The following is a 21771-nucleotide window of genomic DNA, read 5'->3' as shown; positions in this document are numbered from 1 at the left end:
AGCTGTCTACATACAACTTTCCTATTGGCTTCTTGCTTGATTTAACGAATATAGAGAATATAGCGCTATATTCATATTCATTATTAACAACAGACGCGCCAACGGGCACTGACTGGAGCGGGCAAGGAGCACGAAGTCCCCTGGACATGTAAGAAGAACTGCTTTTGGGAAGTGGGAACAACTTTAAAAAAAGAAAAATGAATATTCGAATTAGCGAATATATAGAACTATATTCAAAATATTTGCGAATTAGCGAAGTGCTAATATTTGAGATTAAAATTCGCTAATCGAATATTCGGTCTCAACACTAGTCAAGACTAGAATGAATCAAGACAACAAGAGTTTTTGACGTTTACACCATAAGAAAAGGGCGGATTCTGATGCTATTCTTGAGGTGCAGATGACAAGAGTGTGTAAGTGATTGAAAATGAGGAACAAAGGAAAGATCAGAGTCAAATGTGGCCCCAAGACAGCAGGCATGTTGCACAGGAGTTATTATAGTGCTGCAGAACAAAAACGAAATATCAAATTTAGGTGGGTTAGTAGATGGGGGAAAGACAAGAAGTTCAGTTTTAGATACCGAGAAGACATGGTTTTAGAGACAGCTGCTAGACAATTACTGGTATTTTGGACTAAAGCAGGGGTGATATCAGAGGATGAAGTGTATAGTTGGGTGTCGTCAGCATAGAGATGGTATCGAAAGCCAAATCTGCTGATAGTCTGTCTGATGGGGGCTGTATAGATGGAGAAGAGTAGAGGACCTAGTACTGAGCCCTGAGGAACATCAACATCAAGAGGAAGAGGAGGAGAAGAAGAGCCAGTGAATGAAACACTAAAAGAGTGGCCAGAGAGATACGAAGAGAACCAAGAGAGAGCAGTGTCCTTAAGGCCAATTGAGTGGAGCATGGCGAGGAGGAGTTTATGGTCTACAGTATCAAACGCTGCAGAGATATCCAGCAGAATCAATAGAGAATAATCAACATTTATTTTTGCTGTTAGGAGATCGTTAGACACTTTAGCAGATTGTAAGGGGTCAAGAAGAGAGTTTGCAAAGAGATAGCTTATTAATGGAGAGTAGACAAGACATTCAAGGAGTTTAGAGATGAAGGGGAGGTTAGAAACAGGTCGGTAGTTAGCAGCACAGGTCGGGTCAAGAGATGATTTCTTTAGTAGTGGGATTATAACAGAGTGTTTAAAAGAGGAGGGAAAGATACCAGAAGAGAGAGAGAGGTTAAAAATTGTAGTTAGGTGAGTACTAACAGCCGGGGAGAGGAACTGGAGGAGGTGTGATGGAATAGGATCACTGCTACATGTCATGGGTCTAGAAGAAGAGAGAAACCTAAAGACTTCTTCCTCTTTTATAGGGTCAAAAGAGGAAAGAAAGCATGTGGATGAATAGGAGGGAGGATTGAAATTATTTGGGGACTGGGAGATTATTTCCTGCTGGATACTGCCAAACTTGTCTCTGAAGTAAGTGGCCATGCCACCAGCGCAGAGGTCAGTGACAGGTTCTGGAACTTTAGGGCTTAAAAGGGAATGAAAAGTGTCAAAGGCTCACTTTGGGTTATTTAACAAATTTTTATTTTAACTTGGACAACCCTGTTAAAATCTATTAAGCATTTGAGCTTTTTTCTCTGACACAGTGCCTATTTTGGCTCTCTGTTACTTCCAGTAGATGGCGTTCAATGTATATGGATTTTTTTTAACTCATTTGGATGGAAACAGCTCTGCTTTCCTTAGAGTTGGGGCAGGTAAACACACTTTGTGTATGTGCAGGAGGCAGCAGTTTGCTGCCTCCTTTCACCACATGCTCAGTAGCAGTGACATGGTTGACCTCTACGGTAGTTACTGATATATAAGACATATGAGAAAACACTCTGTAAGGCAAGTTTCTGAAAAGTCGATTTTGGGATGTTATGCAGCCAGTGATGGTTAAAAATCATCGTTTAATTTAATTTTGCGTAAACTAAAATTAATAAATGCAAAATACATTCTAGTGGCTTATTCAGTGAGTGTGATATGGGCTAGTGGGACCAAATCACCACAGCTACAGTATCTTCCTGTGGCTATAGCATTACGCAATGTTACAGCATGAAACCGCATATAAAGGTCAATGCAGAAACTAGTCTATGAAAAGAAAGCATGTGTGTATCACAACTTGTTTTATGATTAGAAGAGGAAGGGAAATTGCTTACACAGTACATATATGATCTCAGAATTGTATTTATCATGATGCTTTTAAATATCGGAAGAGGTCAGAAAATATCTACCAGAAACTTTCCATTATAACTGTAGCACGAATATAATAAAGCCTCAGTTGTCATTATCAGGGCAATCTAACATGATATTCAGTACCTCAGTACTTTAGATTTACCTCAAATAATACCCTACATTTCTTACTGTTAGTGAAGATTTAGTTTTAGATTTAAAATATTAGAGTGTTGCTATTTAAAGTGTACCTACAGTATTACAAAATGTAAGATCTGTACTTTATGCTTGGAGCCAATCAGATGCCACACCCTGCTGCCCCCCGACGTTTCATTGAGAATCTGTAGCTGTTTCCCCCCATTTCCATATCTTTTGGACAGATTTGTTACTGACTAAACAGGATGTTTTGCAGTTACAAAAATTCTGTAATCTTTTTGAAAGTAAAATTTTGAAGTCTACAATAATTGAGGGCTACCACATTTGGGATATTGGATTACTGTACATTCAGAGTCCATTCACCACCACCCAAACCAAGGAGGGCAGAAGAGAGTTAGCAGGTGTCTAAATCAGTCCTTCAATCACTTTTCCAACTTACTGTTCTTCTGCACAATGCAATGAATCAGAAGATCTTCCGAATATCCAGCATAACTCATCAAATGTTAACTTTACTCGTCCAGTAAGTTTCATTGGTTAGACTGATAATTAGCTTGATCAAGAAAAGGAAACAGTACAGACTGCCAGGATAGTTTAAAAGCGGAACATTTTATTCCTCATACTCACAAAAAAAACGTTAAAATTGCATATTCAAACACGTGGATTCTGAACGACCTATATAACACAGAACTGGACATGAGCTTACCATGTCCCGGAAGAAGCCGAAGGAAGGATAATCCCTGGGTCTGGTATTCTGGTCAGCGTTTTTACACATGTATTTGGATGTGCAATTTTAAAGGGAAATTGGAAAAGGAATCGAAGGCCTGATTTGCACACCTACTGAACTCTCTTCTGCCCACCTTGGTTTGGGTGGTGCTAAGTGGACTTTGGAAAAGTTTTTACACCTGTTTACTTAATTTGTCAAAGGAGTTCTTCAGGAATTATTTAAAATGGCCATCAGCAACCTGTCCTAGAATGTGAGTAGGACTGGTTGCCTCCACTTGCAGAGGTGCCTAGGGGAGTAAAGGGGCCAGCCCTCACCAAACACTACATTGCTCTACAGCAGATGGTAATGATGCAGTCCTGCCTATGATATGCCATCATGGTTAAGCAGCCTGACAAGAGCACTCACCAATGTGTACTATATGTAAGTATCAGAGTGTAATGTATGTAATGAGACCCCCCCCCCCCCTTTCCCTTCCCCAGGCAGCTATGAGAGTGGAGGCAAGGATTGCTGCCTCTGTATTCTGCTATACAAGAAGGATATTGCCTGCATATAAGTCACAGCACTCATAAATATTCCATCTCAGAATACATAATTTAACAGCTTTCTCCACAAGCTAACAATTGGTAGGCCTGTCGTGTGACCTTATACTCACTTCTGTGTTTGAATTTGATTGGTGAAAGCTAGCACTGAGGCTCCAGCCTTTACTCATTCAGAGGTAGACAGCTGATTGGAGAGGGTCCAGGGTGTCAGACCCCCACTGATCAGATACTGACGACCTATCCAGGATAGGTCATCAATACTAAAGTCTTGGAAAAACCCTTTAATGAAACCTGTTAAATTCATCTGAATAATGGAAACCAGCCTGTTACTTATTCAACGAAAAAGCCCTAAATTTCAGTTAACATAAGAGATCATATTCGCTGAAGCAACATATTTTCATTTTATGAGTAGTAGTTGGGATCTTGTCACTTGTTATTAGTTTTGTATATGTGTGCAGTCACCATTAGAAGATGTTTGTCAAGTTCCACATAGATCAGGGATCAGCAACCTTCGGCACTCCAGCTGTTGTGAAACTACAATTCCCAGCATGCTTCATTCATTTCTATGAGAGTTCTTAGAAGAGCAGAACAAGTATGCATGCTGGGAGTTGTAGTTTCACAACAGCTGGAGTGCCGGAGGTTGCCTACCCCTGACATAGATCCATCAGCTTAGGCTAAGGGCTACACGGTAACGTCTCTTAGAAAATTAGCGAGACACAAAGATATGTGTGACGTGCAAAGTCTAGCCTGTCCGGATTTTTTGTGACTGCATTGCAACATCAAAGACATACATTACATGAAATGTAGCATGACTTTTTTGTTGCGCGACACAAATTGCCATGTAGCCCTAGTCTAAATTATGAAACTTGTTTGTCAGTTACAAAATTGGCCAATCTACTGCATTTACTACTACAGGAAATGTCTCAGTACTGGTTGGATCACCACAATTTTCTTTATGCTGCTGGCTATGAACATTAGTAATTCTAATTGTAATTCTTTTTAGTTAGTTGTAGAACATGATAGACAGTGAATAACATTTTACAAGTTAAAATACAAGAAAATAAGGCCTGTTTCACATTTACATCAGTAGTTCCAGCGGGCTGTTCCAGCAGAGAACAGCCTGCTGAAGCTCTATGTAATCGGCATTGCCAGACGTTAGGGTACTTTCAAACTAGCGTTTTTCTTTTCCCGCAGAGAGTTCCATCCTAGGGGCTCTATACCGGAAAAGAACTGATCAGTTTTATCCCCATGCATTCTGACTGGAGAGCAATCCGTTCAGGATGCATCAGGATGTCTTCAATTCAGTCTTTTTGACTGATCAGGACAAAGATAAAATCGCAGCATGCTATAGTTTTATCTCTGGCCCAAAAAGCTGAACACTTGCCTGAATGCTGTCATTTTTTTCCATAGGAATGTATTAGTGCTGGATCTGGCATTCAAAATACCAGAATGCCGGATCCGTCCTTCCTACGCAGACCGAAAAAATATGTGAAAAAAATAAATGCCGGATCTGTTTTTCCGGATGACACTGGAAAGATGGATCCGGTATTGCAATGCATTTTTCTGACTGATCAGGCATTTTTCCGACTGATCAGGAGCCTGTCTTACAAATGCCATCAGTTGGCATACATTTTGCAGGATCCGGCAGGCAGTTCCGGCGACAGTGTGAAAGTAGCCTTACCGAAATTCCTACAGGTCCCATTGTCTATAATGGGGTCCAGCAGAGATCTGGCTGTTACCCGGAAAATATACCGGGATTTGGACAGACATAATGCATGCAACAATATTTGTCTGGCCGAATCCCGGCATATTTGCTAAAGTCAATGGGCATTCCAGTAACATCTGACAACGCCGGATCCAGACAGCTCTGGCAGGCTGTTCTCTGGCGGAACCTCAAGCCACCTCAAGCAACCAGTATATAATGTTGTGTTAATAAGATTGGTGTATTCTGTAGATTTCTGAAAAAAAGTAGGAGTCTTCAGTTCTTGATCATGTTCTGTGCCCTTTTGTAGATATTCATCACTTAGGTTCCTCTGTAGGCAGAACATGCATATAATCTAAAGAACAGAAATTCATCCTTCAAATTGAGGACAAATAATGGCTTTTGAATAGCTAGTCACATCTTTAGAACGCTGCCTTATATTGAGTGGTCTAAAGCCAAAGCACAAGACACAAAATTCCACTTTACTGTATTTAGAGTGGTCTAAAGCCAAAGCTCAAAATGCAACATTACCATATATTGAGTGGACTAAAGCCACAAGCTATGTTTATTGCAAAAAGGCACCTTATAACCCAAGCTGAAGACAAGTATCTTAATAATTGATGATATACTTATTGGATGGTGTTCCATGCTTTCATGTAGATGCTGTAATGATACTTAAGCACTCTGGCTAGACCGTGATAGATTGCAAGCATTTTTTTTTCTCACTTGATTTCATATAATTACCTAATGTTCCATATTTTCCTTTTTATTATCTTCCAGGTGTATTTTTCCAAACCAGGTTAAAAGGATCATAAACCAAAACCACAATGGATTTGTACACGTTACCAAATGAATCCCACCCAGACAATGTGACATTAGATATGCTTCAAAACAAACTCATCTTGGTAGCTTTACCAGTTGTATATTCAGTGGTGACTTTAGTAAGCATTCCTGGAAATGCAATTTCACTTTGGATTTTGATATTTCACTCTAAACCCATCACATCTTCAATAATCCTCATGATTAACTTGAGCATTACAGACCTTGCACTTGCTGTATTTCTTCCCTTTCAAATACACTACCATATGAAAGGGAACAACTGGATATTCGGGAAAGAGCTTTGCAATGTGGTGACTATTATGTTTTATGTTAATATGTATGGTACAATATTAACAATCATGTTGATCAGCTTGGAGCGATACTTAGGCATTATCCACCCAATGAAATCAAGTACATGGAGGAGAAAAAGGTACGCGATTGGAGCAATTCTTCTAATTTATCTGCTGTTGTTCATTGTATTGATCCCTATGGAGTCGACAGACCTAACATATGAAGTGAAGCATCTAAACATCACAACATGTTTTGATGTACTGAAATGGAGCATGTTGCCAAATATTATATCCTGGGCAATTTTCATCATTTCACTTTTCTTTCTTTTGTTTTTAATTCCGTCTATAATTACTGTGGTTTGTTATGTCCGTATAATTAGAAAACTGATTCAGACATCCAACAGGAACGGCACAGGTCACGAAAGAAGATCTATCAACCTTGCTATATTTGTCCTTATAGTGTTTGTCACCTGCTTTGCACCAAACAATGTAATCCTTCTGGTGCACACAATTGTTCGGCTCTTCTATCAAAACAGTTATTACTATGCTTACAAACTGACACTTACCTTGAGTTGTTTAAGCAGTTGTGTGGACCCTTTTCTTTATTACTTTGCTTGTAAAGAATTTCGGAAGAAGGCTTTAGAGTTGTTGAATTGTAGATCACGAAGCATTGAAAAGTCTGGAACTAGGCGAGGCAGCTTGTTCTCCGCTCTGACTTTTTCCAGTGGACAGTGTGAGGCCTTAGAAAATGGGAACATCCACAGATTTGACAATAACCACCAGGTTAGCGATATGTAGACGTTATTGTATTCTTACTGTATGAGGGTTGAAGGAATGCAACATTATTTTTATACACATCTAAACGACCTCATATACATTGCAGTATTATCAGCTAAACTCACCATTTTCAGCAGTGTTGGCCAACAATCTAATGTGAATGTATCTCTCTAATCTTTTCTGACAGATGATGTTGGGGAGAGAAGGATTGGGTACTTTGAATGTCAGCACCAGATTTTTTGTTCTCCACGGGATAAGCCACCACCATAGTTTTTATTTTCTTCTTCTTTCTCTTCCTAGATTATTCTTTTCTTTCTCTATTGAAATCACAAGCAAAAGCTTAACTGTGCATGGTCGTTTATCTCTGAATGGACGCTATGCGCTTCCTGTCCTGGTCCGCTGGTCATGTGACTGCCGGGGCCAGGAGAGTGCAGGAGCTGTCGGGTCTTCCACAGACCTCAATCAGCCCTGCACTGATGCTGTACAGTGCTGTATACTGCTGTACAGCCTCTCTGGGGGGTGTATTTCCCCTGTAACTGGGGCTACTATGTCAGCCCCAGTGGCAGGAGAAATCAATAGTGAAAAGAAAAAAAAAAGTGAAATTAAATGTCCCCTAGAGGTATTGTATGACCTTATAGGGGACACAAAGTGGAAAATAAAAAATAAAGTGTTTTATAATAAAATAAAATAAAATAGACATGTTTGGTATTGATTGCACGTCCGGCTCTATAAATATATCACTTGATCCACCCCGTCCGATACATACCATAAAAAATAAAATAAAAACTATGTAAAAAAAGCCATTTTTGTCACCTTACATCACAAAAAGTGCAACACCAAGTGATCAAAACGGCGCATGTCCCACAAAATGGTACCAATAAAACAATCACCTCATACCACAAAAAATTAGCCCCTACATAAGAAAATTGCTTAAAAAATAAAATAAAAACTATAGCTCTCAGAACATGGAGACATAAAAACAAATTTTTTGTTTAAAAAATGCTATATTGTGTTAAAGTGGAATAAAAAAAAAAAAAGTATATATACAGTATTAGGTATCGCCACGTCTGTAACTACCAGCTCTATAAAAATATCACATGACCTAACCCCTCAGGTGAACACCGTCACCTAACATCACATAAAGTGCAACACCAAGTGATCAAAAAGGCATATGCTCCCTAAAATAGTACCAATCAAACTGTCACCTCATATCGTACAAAATGTGACCATAACTAAGACAATCGGTCAAAAAATAAAAAAAAAAGCTATGGCTCTCAGACTGTGGAGACACTTAAACATAATTTCTTTTCTTTCAAAATGCTATTATTGTGTAAAACTTAAATAAATAAGAAAAAAGTATACATAATAGCAATTTCCATGTCTGTAACGATCTTTTCTATAAAAATTTCACATGACCAACCCCTCAGATGAACACTGTAAAAATAAATAAATAAAAACTACTAAAACAACCAATTTTTTTGTCACCCTGCCTCATAAAGTGTAATAATGAATGATCAAAAAATCATATGTACCCAAAAATTGTACCAATAAAAACATCAACTCTTCCTGCATAAAATGAGCCCCTGCACATAATGAATGGCAGAAAAATATAAAAAATATGGCATTCAGAAAATGGAGACACAAAAACATAATTTTCTTTCAAAAATGCTTTATTATGTCAAACTGAAACAAACAAACAAAGAAAGTAGACATATTTGATATCATTGCATCTGTAACAACCTGCTCTATAAGAATAGCCATGATCTAACCTGTCAGATGAATGTTGTAAAAATTAAAAAATAAAAACAGTGCAATTTTTGGGTTACCTTGCCTCACAAAAAACTTAATATAGAGCAATTAAAATCAGATGTACCCCAAAATAGTACCAATAAAACTGGCACCTTATCCCCTAGTTTCCAAAATGGGGTCACTTTTTGGGAATTTCTACTGTAAGGGTGCATCAGGGGGGCTTCAAATGGGACATAGCATCAAAAAACTAGTTCAGCAAAATCTGCCTTCCAAAAACCATATGGCGCTCCTTTTCTTCTGCGCTCTGCAGAATCAGGGTAATAAATATTATGTTTTGTTTGGCTGTTAACCCTCAATGTGTTTAAGAAAACAAATGTATTAAAATGGAAAATCTCCATTTTCCTTTAATTCTTGTGGAGCACCTAAAGGGTTAACATAGTTTGTAAAATCAGTTTTGAGTAGCTTGAGGGGTGTAGTTTCTACAATGGGGTCATTTATGGGGGGTTTCCATGATGTGCGCTCCACAAAGTGACTTCAGAACTGAACTGGTCCTTGAAAAAGTTGACTTTGGAAATTTTCTTTAAAAATTAAAAATTGCTTCTAAAATTCTAAACCTTCTAGCGTTCTAAGAAAATAAAATTACATTACCAAAATGATAACAACAAATATATATCATATGGGGAATGTTAATTAATGAATATTTTATGAGGCATCACTATGTGTCTTAAAAGCAGAGAGATTAAAATTTAGAAAACAGTAAATTTTTAAAAATTTTCATTCACTTTTAGATTTTTTTTATAAATAAAAGGTAAAACATATTGACTCAAATTTACCATTAACATGAAGTACAATGTGTCACAAGAAAATAATCTCTGAATGGCTTGGATAAATAAAAGTGTTCCAAAGTTATTACCACCTAAAGTGACATGTCAGATTTGCAAAATTAGGTCTGGTCAGGAAAGAGGTAAATGGCCCAGTTTGGAAGTGGTTAAACATGCTCAAATTGTTGTAAAATAATTTAAAAAAAGTTATATTCACCTATGCACCTCCATTCCTGGAACAACACTTTTGAGTTCCCCGCCAGTCTTTGTACTTCCCGGTCCATCCTGACACAAACGTGTGATGGCTGCAGCCATGAGCTATTATCTCTTTTATTACTTTACACCATTCTGAGCACTTCTTTTTTTTATTAGTGACCAGACGGCCTATTTAAGTGTCAGTCAATTAAAAGTAATTTTACTGCCATTAAAACATTTAAGATTTTATTGTATTAAACAATCCTCTTTGGAAATTAATATGTGTATATTGCCACATTATTTGTTATGGCTCAAATGAAATTACAGTTATGTTCTGTTTTGTGCTGTTTTTGATCTTTACATTTGCATTGGGTTTAGGCAATTTCATTCATTTCACATGTAATGTACATAAACCACTGTATTGTAAATAAAATGTATACAGAGAACTCTTTCTATGTCTTCCCTTATATTTGCTTGCTTACATGGTAGCAGTAGTCAATACTCATGGCTATTTGACAGAGGTATACTTATTGGGCAGACATTTGACAAAGTGCTTAGAGCATATACGGCCTAAAGATAACAGAAACGACAACAAAGATGACATAAACTGTCATTCTTTCTTCATACACATTTGATATAATCAGAGCTGGCTTCACACTGGATGTTGTCCTGAGGGATATATTCTGTTGGCTAAACCTCATAGCCTACTCTGGCTGAAACAAGTCATATCCCTGTTGGATCACATTATAGTCAATGGAGATCTGACAGTGTGCGCCGGGATCTGGCAATGCCAGATACTGTGGATTCCAGTATTATGTTCCTCTGCCAGAACAGACTACCAGAGTTCTTGCCGCATATGTTAACCTACGCTCACAGAGAATATTATGAAATGTCCTATTATTGGTTAATCATAGGGTTGGATTTCTTAAAACACTGTGCAAGTGGCATAATTTCCATTCTAGCCTTTCTCAGGTGAAGACATGTTTTTCCCTTTCTTTTCATCCCATGTTCCTAATACCCATTGCATGCTGTACACATTTTTTCTAAACGTTTTCATGGGTGAGCCACTATTTACCAAGACCACCCCCTAGTCTTTGTCTTAATGGTAAATAACAATAGCTTTTAACTCAGTACAGATAGACAAACCAGAAAAATGGATGTTATGACCAGTGGGTGGGGCCCGCTGGTCAAACCAGAGATATTGTGGAGTCTCTGTGTCAACCAAGGGATGGCAGTCACTAACCCCTAGGGTGTTCTTCAGCACTCTCACAGGAGACAGGACAGAACTCAGCAAGACAGAAACTGAACCACTGCCTACATGATTAGCTAATATGGTTGACAGCTGAATCACTAAGTCAGACAACAGGTAACCCTCCAATAGTTCAAGTTGTGGTTAGAACCGCAGTTAGTGTGAACTGAGTCTAATAGCTGACATGGTGGTGAGAAGTGGTATTGCTGAGAAGACTGGAGTAAAGGTACAGAAGATGATGATGATGATGATGATGACTGTCAGAGGCAGAAGCTGACACGTGGTCAGAGACAACCTATAGGTCAGAAGACGGTATAAGATAGAAGCATGGTACAAACGATTAGACAGGATCAGGGTCAGACAGGTCTAGTAGTTGATGCAGGTGGCAGGCAAACTGAATAGTCAAACAGGCTGGGTCAACCACAGAAGATCAGAACAGAACAACTTTGCTATCAATGTTAGTAACTCTAGGAAAGGAAGCTGCTATTTAAACTTGTAACCCTACCCAGTCGTCCTGAGAGGCAGGAAGCATGCACCCCTTGAAGCATAAATGACAGGATGTGGTGCGGAGGCGGTTGCATGCCCCTATGGGATGCGAGCATGGGATGGAGCACAGAGGCAGCATGGCCGGAGGACGCATCTAGCAGGCACGCGCCTGTCCCATCTGGCAGAGATAGCAGCGGGCAGCAAGGTAAGAGATTATGGGGATATATTACCAATAGGAACCTTCATACATAATAAATGTAAAACGGGGACCTAGCTCCACAAAACTACAACAACCACCAATAGCCCCCAACAAAATACACATGTTGTATATATAAAAAAAATAAAAAAAAATTTATTAACCATGAAAATACACAATAGACTGGTGAAACCGAGGGCAAAATGGAATAGCTACGCGTTACTGCTACAGAATAGGAAGCAAATCAATTGGACTACGGACTAGACAGATAATAGTCTATACCGGAATAATGTCAATATAGTGCCATGAAAAATAAAGAATGTAAAATAAATCATAAATGTAAAAAAGATGGCCCTGTTAATAACTGCCACATAGAGATATGAAAGGTGATACTGGTATATCAACAACACCACCACCACTATATCTAGATGGAATAGTAAACACAGAAATACAAACGGTATAAAAGCTAGGGAAGAGTCCTGTACAACCCTTGGTCCGGGGGAACATCCGTGCTACCTGACATTCATCAACCAGGAACTATCGCACCATCACTGAATTGTGGGTGAGCCGGGCAAACATATGTTCTTATGTCTCCTTATAGCTTATGTCTGTGGAAGCTTCAATCCATGGATCACAATCACTCATGGAAATCACTGACCAAAACACTAACGTGTGAATAAGGTATAAGAGTGGAATCACATAAAAGAGGATATGTACAAGTCTTTCGTTTATATTTTTGCTTCCTTTTCGATCTATTCCTAGCTTTGACTGAAGTTGGGTTTTGACATTGATAATGGGTGCACATGGATTTTGTGGGTAAAAACTGTTTTCTCATGTGGTTAATAACAGCCAGTTTGACAAAAGCACCAATTTGTGGTAAAGCAGAAGTTTTCAGTTGCACTTTGGCTGCTATGTAAAAACCCAGCCTAAGGGTATGTTCACATTGTTGCAGACATTTCAGGATGAAAAAAAAAACTATTTCATACATCAAAATATGGTCTTTCTGCAGCACATGCATACATTTCTGAAAGCCCCATTCAGATGAACAGGACTGGTTCAGACATTTCTGCAACAAGTCTGCCACATATGAGTATATCATAATAACCGCATTAAAACTGCATCAAAACAGCATGTAAGAGTGGTCTTATTTGGCAGAGATATAATTTTTTTTTAGCACTGATGTTTGTCAGAATCATAATCTCCACTTTGCGGCCACTTTTTACTGATTTATGGGTTAAATTCCAAGCCACATATAAGACTTCCCACCCCCCATACCTATTATACTGACAACCTCAACTTTTGTAATGCTGGGCGTTTTCATGTACAAAACCACAGGACCAGAATTTCCTCATTTTGGTAAGCAGTTCTCATAGATTGTATATTACTGGATGTAGCTATTTTTGTAGCAATGCAAGCAAAACACCATGACATCTCCATCTCCGTACAATACTTGCACTTAATGGAACTTTAGAAAGTAGGGTCAAGAAGGGACATGGCCTGCCGCTGAGCCAATGCGTGCTTCAAAGTGCTCTCTGATCTAAAGTGTTTGATCCTTGGCCAGCATCGGTTACATCAGTCGAAACCAGACCAAGCTCATCAGAACCGGTCCATACACTCTGCTAACATTTTGCTACGAGAATCATTCACTTATTTATGTTGCCCTTAGTTAGGACACCATAAAACTGGTGACAGGTTCCCTTTAATGAGACCTACGCGTACTAAAACCTGCCTGTCGCTGGTTGCCAGCCATTCCGGAGTTCCCGTGTTCTCTGCCTGTTGACCCACTGTACAGAAGCCTCTCACTACCTGTCATTACCTGCTTTACACTAGTGATACTAGGCACCCCCTTCTCCTCTAACATACCGTGGGGAGTAATGTTCCAATTTTTCATGTTGATCGATCTTCTAAAACTATACCTCAGTCTGTTAAATTGCATTAATATCTTAAGGACTTGGTCCTAACTTTTCAAGTGGTTGTAACCCTTGCAATCACTATTGAATTCTCTACAAACCCTTTAAGCTGTGGTTCCTGATGTGATCAAGATACACGGCACACAAGAGACCCAACTACTTTACAACTTTCTATTGCCGCCATGATTAAAATTGGGAACGCTACTGCCAAATACCCCAGCATCACCCAAAAGTCCAATTCCACGAGGGGAGAACTGGATAAGTACATGAAAAGGAAGAACTCAGCTCCCGCCATTTCAAAGATGACCACACCATCCAAAGATTCTCTTCCTATGGCACAGGTAGACATAGGAGAGGAGACGGACAGTGACGTTGATACCCCTCTGCATTTGGACTCCCTTCCAATTTCTCGCTCCTTCTTACAAAAATCTCTGGACAAAGCCCCGGCCAAGGCTTTAAGCCCTCTTTCAAAGGACTTGCAGGAGATAAAACAAGAGGTGAAACAAATAGGCTCATGAGTTGAGCAATTGGAAAATACACAAGCAGCCATATGCAGCTATATTACAGCAGTCACAGAGAGCATGTCTTCATGCCAAAACTACCTCAATGCTGCCTTTGAAGATCAAGAAAACAGGGGCCGTAGTAACAACTTGAGAATAAAAGGACTCCCGGAATCCGTTGCACCTATGTCCTTATAAAGCAAGTCTGCTCCATTCTTGGAGATTTTCATCCAGAGGATATCATCATAGAACGTGTCCACAGGGCCCTGCGGAGGAAACCCACAGACACCGAACCAACACATGATGTAATATGCCACCTCCTCAATTACAAAGTGAAGGAAGAAATTCTTTGCCTTACTAGACCATCAACCTACATAGAATTTGAACATGCCCAACTACATATCTACCAAGACCTATCCCCACAAACACTTCAGAAGAGGATAATCCTTAAACCATTGATGGAATCCCTCAGATCCAAGGATATTCAATATAGCTGGAAGTTCCCATTTGGACTCACGTTTTCAACTGGAGGTAAGAGGTTCTTGGTCCGATCGGTTTCAGACCTTCCTGATGTCTACACAGCACTAGACCTGCCTGACCTTAAAATTCCTGACTAGGCAGTGGTGAAGGACTTGGCCAATCTACCATATATTCAACCACCAACTCCCTGGGAAGATTTGTCTCACGGTAGCAATGCAAAATCCAAGAAGAAGACGGGAAGGCTGACCCCAAAAAGCATCATAGCAGACAATACCTGAACCAGTAAATTGGTAACAGAGATATTGCGTTAATTATTGTACCCTGCTTAAGAGATGTACTAAACCTTCAAAACCTTACATTTCCAGCTCACCTTTTTTCAAATGCTCCGCGTGCACGAAATAAACAGGTAGTCCATATAGCATGTGAGAAAAAAGGTTTCCGGCACTGTGATACTTTTCAGTAGAAACTTCCTCTTTATTAATGTAACATAAATCCATGTACAGACAAATCCTTGCAATATGCGGTAATTGATGCATTTCGGACCAGTGTCACTAGATATTTGCTGACTATCTTTCCTACGTTCTTCTGTCTCTATCACTATATTCCACTCTGCTGTCCTGCAACTTCTCTCTCTCAGCCACCCCCCCCCCCCCACTACCTTCACTAATTCCTTAATGCTTTACTTTATTCCTCTCCCTATACATGTCTGTAAATGCTAGTTGAAGGACGGTTGGTTTTGAAAAAACACCATAGCTTTATAACTGAGTTATGATGTTTTGTATAACATTTCCACATGGTATACGCCTGATATATTAGTCTGTTTCTGTTCTATTGATTGTTGACCACTTCTCCTATATATAGTTCTTTCATTAACCCCACTATAATTACCTGAGGCGGAGTAGCCGTAAAACAGCACTCTATCTCAGTTCTATCCGCTGACACTTTATTGCGTTTGTAACATACACTATTCTTTCTGGTAACATTCTAAGGCCTCTTTCACACTTGCATTGTCCGGATCCGGCGTGTACTCCACTTGCCGGAATTACACACCGGATCCGGAAAAACGCAAGTGTACTGAAAGCATTTGAAGACTGATCCGTCTTCAAAATGCTTTCAGTGTTACTATGGCACCCAGGACGCTATTAAAGTTCTGGTTGCCATAGTAGGAGCGGGGGAGCGCTATACTTACAGTCCGCGCGGCTCCTGGGGCGCTCCAGAGTGATGTCAGAGCGCCCCATGCGCATGGATGACGTGCCATGCGATCACGTGATCCATGCGCTTGGGGCGCCCTGACGTCACTCTGGAGCGCCCCGGGAGCCGCACGGATGGTAAGTGTGCTGCTCCCCTGCTCCCCGCTACACTTTACCATGGCTGCTAGGACTTTAGCGTCCCGGCAGCCATGGTAACCATTGAGAAAAAGCTAAACGTCGCATCCGGCAATGCGCCGAAACGACGTTTAGCTTAAGGCCGGATCCGGATCAATGCAATGCCTTTCAATGGGCAATAATTACGGATCCGGCCTTGCAGCAAGTCTTCAGGATTTTTGGCCGGAGCAAAAAGCGCAGCATGCTGCGGTATTTTCTCCGGCCAAAAAACGTTCCGTTCCGGAACTGAAGACATCCTGATGCATCCTGAACGGATTTCACTCCATTCAGAATGCATTAGGATAAAACTGATCAGGATTCTTCCGGCATAGAGCCCCGACGACGGAACTCTATGCCAGAAGAAAAGAACGCAGATGTGAAAGAGCCCTTAGACTTTCTCTGGTCAGTTCTCTCCAGCCTAACTACCACTCTTTGCCTGATTGTCTCTTCTTTGATAACATGTCTCCCCACAGACATAACATTGAGCTGACATAGATCTTTATCCTCTTCTATTATTCTCTCAGACTATCTCTGCCTTTCCACTACTCTCTTGAAGTACTTTATTATCCTCCTTAAAATACTCTCCACCCTTTATCTCTCCCTCTTAGCACTTGACACCATGATTATATGATTTTTCATCAACCATGATGCCGCAGACTGCACTTGGCATTCATCCTTCTGTGAGGCAAACAGTATGCCTTAGTTCCTACTCCGCACACTTTATATATTCAGTTGGTAGATTTTTGACTACCATTGTACATGTTTTGATGTATACTATTTGTTATGCTTCTAAACCTCGACCCTTCCCTCCCCCCTTATTTCCTCAGCTCCCCCCCCCCCCCCCTATTCTCTGGCTTTTATGGTATCATACAGCCATTAATATACCTATACAGATTCAAGTATGACACGTCTTAACATAGTTTCCTACAATGTGAGAGGCCTCAATTTCCCATCTAAGCTGATATTTGTTTACTGCACCCCCATTCTGAACAGACAATATTTTTTACCACTCAGGCTCTAAAAGCGGCACGTTGAGGGGTGTCAGCATCGGGATTAGCAAACATGTCTCCTTTTCAGTTGTGGAGAGTTGTGTGGACTCCGAGGGCCGCTACCTCTTTATGAAAGGTAAAGTAGGTAACTCCGTGATTTCATTAGGAAATATATACGCTCCCAATAAGGAACAGATCCCCTGGCTCCTCGAGGTCCTTAAAAGACGCTTCCGATTCACAGAAGGTACCTTAGGTCTAGGTGGCAAATTTAAAGGGAATCTGTCACCTATTTTGACCATATAAAACCGTTTACATAGCAATGTGCAATAAAGTACCTTCTTACCTACATGTGTCTTCTTTCTTTTATTCAACTTTTCATTCTTATAAAAAAGCTATTTGTCTGATATGAAAATGAGGTTCCAAGGTGCCCAGAGGGGCGTTATTACTCTGCTCTAGAGCCCAGTAACGCCCCCCTGCAGTGCCCAGCCAGCCTCCTAAGAAATAAATGTGCTCCCACATACTTGCTGAACAGCACCGCCCCCTCCCAACTACGTCATTTAATTTATTCATTGCCCCATCGTGTTGCCTCCTCTCTTGGCCTATGGCGCCGCCCCCTCCCGATTACATCATTTAACTTATTCACTTCATCGGGCGTTCCTTCCTCCTCTCTCGGCCTACGGCGCCGCCCCCTCCCCATTACGTCATTTATTTTATTAATTGCACCGGACCTCCCTTCCTCCCTTCCTCCTCTCTTGTCCTCCGAAATCCTGCGCAGGCGCAGTATCGGTGAGTGCCTGCGCCTGCACGATTCTCCTGTTCCAGAGGGCAACAGCCTCAATAGTGTCACTGGGCTCGGCGCATGCACATTGCTATGTAAACGGTTTTATATGGTCAAAATAGGTGACAGATTCCCTTTAATGTGGCCTTGAACCCGCTAATTGACACATCAGGCATTAAAGATATCAGCCCTTGGAGAAACTAAAACAACAACGCTTTACATCCATCTGTTAAAGACTATACACATTATTCTATACCACATAACTCCTATCAAAGAATTGACTATATATTCGTACCCGTCACCCACATTCAGCATTGGCACGCTTCCTCTATTAACCGCTACCCGACCGCCTAACGCAGGGATGCGTCGGGTTATTCCTCTTCAACTCATCGGCGCGTCATCTCGCGAGACTAGTCGCAGCAGAAGTTCAAATCAAAATCAAATCAAAAGCCATAAAACACATTATATTTATAAATACACATTATATTTATAAATATACAGACGTGGACAAAATTGTTGGTACCCTTTGGTCAATGAAAGAAAAAGTCACAATGGTCACAGAAATAACTTTAATCTGACAAAAGTAATAATAAATTAAAATTCTATAAATGTTAACCAATGAAAGTCAGACATTGTTTTTCAACCATGCTTCAACAGAATTATGTAAAAAAATAAACTCATGAAACAGGCATGGACAAAAATGATGGTACCCCTAACTTAATATTTTGTTGCGCAACCTTTTGAGGCAATCACTGCAATCAAACGCTTCCTGTAACTGTCAATGAGACATCTGCACCTCTCAGCAGGTATTTTGGCCCACTCCTCATGAGCAAACTGCTCCAGTTGTGTCCGGTTTGAAGGGTGCCTTTTCCAGACTGCATGTTTCAGCTCCTTCCAAAGATGCTCAATAGGATTGAGGTCAGGGCTCATAGAAGGCCACTTTAGAATAGTCCAATTTTTTCCTCTTAGCCATTCTTGGGTGTTTTTAGCGGTGTGTTTTGGGTCATTGTCCTGTTGCAAGACCCATGACCTGCGACTGAGACCAAGCTTTCTGACACTGGCTAGTACATTTCTCTCTAGAATTCCTTGATAGTCTTGAGATTTCATTGTACCCTGCACAGATTCAAGACACCCTGTGCCAGACGCAGCAAAGCAGCCCCAGAACATAACAGAGCCTCCTCCATGTTTCACAGTAGGGACAGTGTTCTTTTCTTGATATGCTTCATTTTTTCGTCTGTGAACATACAGCTGATGTGCCTTGGCAAAAACTTCGATTTTTGTCTCATCTGTCCACAGGACATTCTCCCAGAAGCTTTGTGGCTTGTCAACATGTAGTTTGGCATATTCCAGTCTTGCTTTTTTATGATTCGTTTTCAACAATGGTGTCCTCCTTGGTCGTCTCCCATGTAGTCCACTTTGGCTCAAACAACGACGGATGGTGCGATCTGACACTGATGTTCCTTGAGCATGAAGTTCACCTTGAATCTCTTTAGAAGTCTTTCTAGGCTCTTTTGTTACCATTCGGATTATCCGTCTCTTAGATTTGTCATCAATTTTCCTCCTGCGGCCACGTCCAGGGAGGTTGGCTACAGTCCCATGGATCTTAAACTTATGAATAATATGTGCAACTGTACTCACAGGAACATCTAGTTGCTTGGAGATGGTCTTATAGCCTTTACCTTTAACATGCTTGTCTATAATTTTCTTTCTGATCTCTTGAGACAGCTCTTTCCTTTGCTTCCTCTGGTCCATGTCGAGTGTGGTACACACCATATCACCAAACAACACAGTGATTACCTGGAGCCATATATATAGGCCCAATGGCTGATTACAAGGTTGTAGACACCTGTGATGCTAATTAGTGGACACACCTTGAATTAACATGTCCCTTTGGTCACATTATGTTCTGTGTTTTCTAGGGGTACCATCATTTTTGTCCATGCCTGTTTCATGAGTTTATTTTTTTACATAATTCTGTTGAAGCATGGTTGAAAAACAATGTCTGACTTTCATTGGTTAACATTTATAGAATTTTAATTTATTATTACTTTTGTCAGATTAAAGTTATTTCTGTGACCATTGTGACTTTTTCTTTCATTGACCAAAGGGTACCAACAATTTTGTCCACGTCTGTAATGTGTTAAATGGCTTCTGTGCTCTCTGCTGGTTCCTTTTCGTCGGTTGGTTCCAGCAGAGAGCACAGATCACTGTAAGTGCACAAAACACTACACATTTAGCCCCAGATCACCCCCCCATCACCCCAATTAACCCCTTGATCACCCTTGTCAATCACCAGTTAAAGGGAAAAAAGTGATCAGTGTAAACTGTCACTTTTTTTTCACCAGTATTGACGGTTAGGTTTTAGGTTAGTTTAGGCTCCTTTGGTAGGTAGTTAGCGTTGGTTAGCGCCCAGCCCACCGCACCGCAGTCACTGATTCGCTGATCACAGTCAGATCTATAAATGGTATTAGTGTCACCTTAGTTCGCCCTCCACCCAAAACGCAGTGTTTGCCCGATCAGGCCTGATCGGTCGCCCACACGTGCGTTCACCCATGCCCGCCCCGCCGCAGAGACAATTTTTTTTTTTTAGCACTGCACAAGCACTACACAAGCGCTGCGGCAATAAAAAAAATCAGTTTTGATATTTTTGATCATTCGCAGTGGCTTCCTGTACTTCGCTAGCCTCCCATTTGTAAAAAAGGCTTGCTTTTTTCTTGGGTAGTCTCAGGGAATACCCCCTAAATTTAGTTGATCAAATGGCAAGTAAGGGGTATTCTTCTGAAGAGGCCTACAGGCTTCTGACCCAGTCGGATGAGGAATGGGAACCCTCATCTGACGAATCCAGCGGGTCAGAATATGAACCTGTAGAAAGTAGTGGCAGTCTGACCCAAAGTTCGGACGATGAGGTTGAGGTCCCTGATACCACCAGGCGTACCCGGCCCCATGTTGCTAGACCACAGGTTGCGCAGGATCCGCTTCAAGGGCAGCAGAGTGGGGCTGGAACTGTCAGATTACCTGGTGAGGCATACACCAGCAGCGCAGCCCATCCTGGACCTAGTACCATCACTGCCGTAGAACATGGTGAGCACCAGAAGGGCAGTTGAAGCTGGTACAGTGGCACGTGCAGTAGATCCCCCGTCGCAGCCACCGCACAGACAGGCCCGTAGAGACCCTAGAGTCCCTGAGGTGCTGGCAAACCCTGATTGGCATCCCCCATCTTCAGCCGCACCAGTAGTTCCCCCTTTCACCGCCCAGTCTGGAGTTCGGATTGAGACAGCTCAGATCGGATCGGCACAGTTTTTTTTTTAGCTGTTCTTTACTGCGGAGCTCTTAGACTTAGTCGTGGCAGAAACAAACCGGTATGCCACTCAAGTTATAGCCGCCAACCCGGGAAGCTTTTATGCCCAGTTTTTCGGGTGGAAACCCGTCCAAGTTTCCGAATCTAAAACTTTTCTGGGCCTTCTCCTCAACATGGGCCTGACAAAAAAGCATTAATTGCGGTCATATTGGTCCATGAACCCAATTCATCACATGCCCATGTTCTCTGCTGCCATGTCCAGGACACGATTTGAGACCATCCTGCGTTTCCTGCACTTTAGTGACAACAGCACCTCTCGTCCCAGAGGCCACCCAGCTTTTGACCGGCTCCACAAAATTCGGCCCCTCATAGACCACTTTAACACCAAATTTGCAGATTTGTATACCCTTGAGCAAAACATCTGCATAGACAAGTCCCTGGTACATTTTACCAGGCGCCTTGGCTTCAAACAATACATCCCAAGCAAGCGCGCCCGGTATGGGGTCAAATTGTATAACCTCTGTGAAAGGGCCACAGGCTA

The 21771-nt window shown here is 41.1% G+C and overlaps 1 protein-coding gene across 4 annotated transcripts in view; it reads left to right on the top strand.

The window, feature by feature from the left end:
• The window catches only part of P2RY8 (P2Y receptor family member 8), a 56053-nt gene extending 48359 nt beyond the window's left edge, over positions 1–7694 (top strand). For all 4 annotated transcript variants that reach the window (XM_044287198.1, XM_044287196.1, XM_044287195.1 and 1 more), the window contains one exon: positions 6110–7694. In XM_044287198.1, the coding sequence (XP_044143133.1) occupies positions 6157–7236 (1080 nt within the window). In that variant the 5' untranslated portion in view covers positions 6110–6156 and the 3' untranslated portion in view covers positions 7237–7694. The remainder of the gene's footprint in view (positions 1–6109) is intronic.
• The last annotated feature ends 14077 nt before the right edge of the window (positions 7695–21771 follow it).

Source organism: Bufo gargarizans, chromosome 3, assembly GCF_014858855.1.
Source record: "Bufo gargarizans isolate SCDJY-AF-19 chromosome 3, ASM1485885v1, whole genome shotgun sequence".
Classification (NCBI taxonomy): domain Eukaryota; kingdom Metazoa; phylum Chordata; class Amphibia; order Anura; family Bufonidae; genus Bufo; species Bufo gargarizans.
Note: the sequence above shows the minus strand (reverse complement) of the source record. Positions and strands in the feature narration are given on the sequence as shown.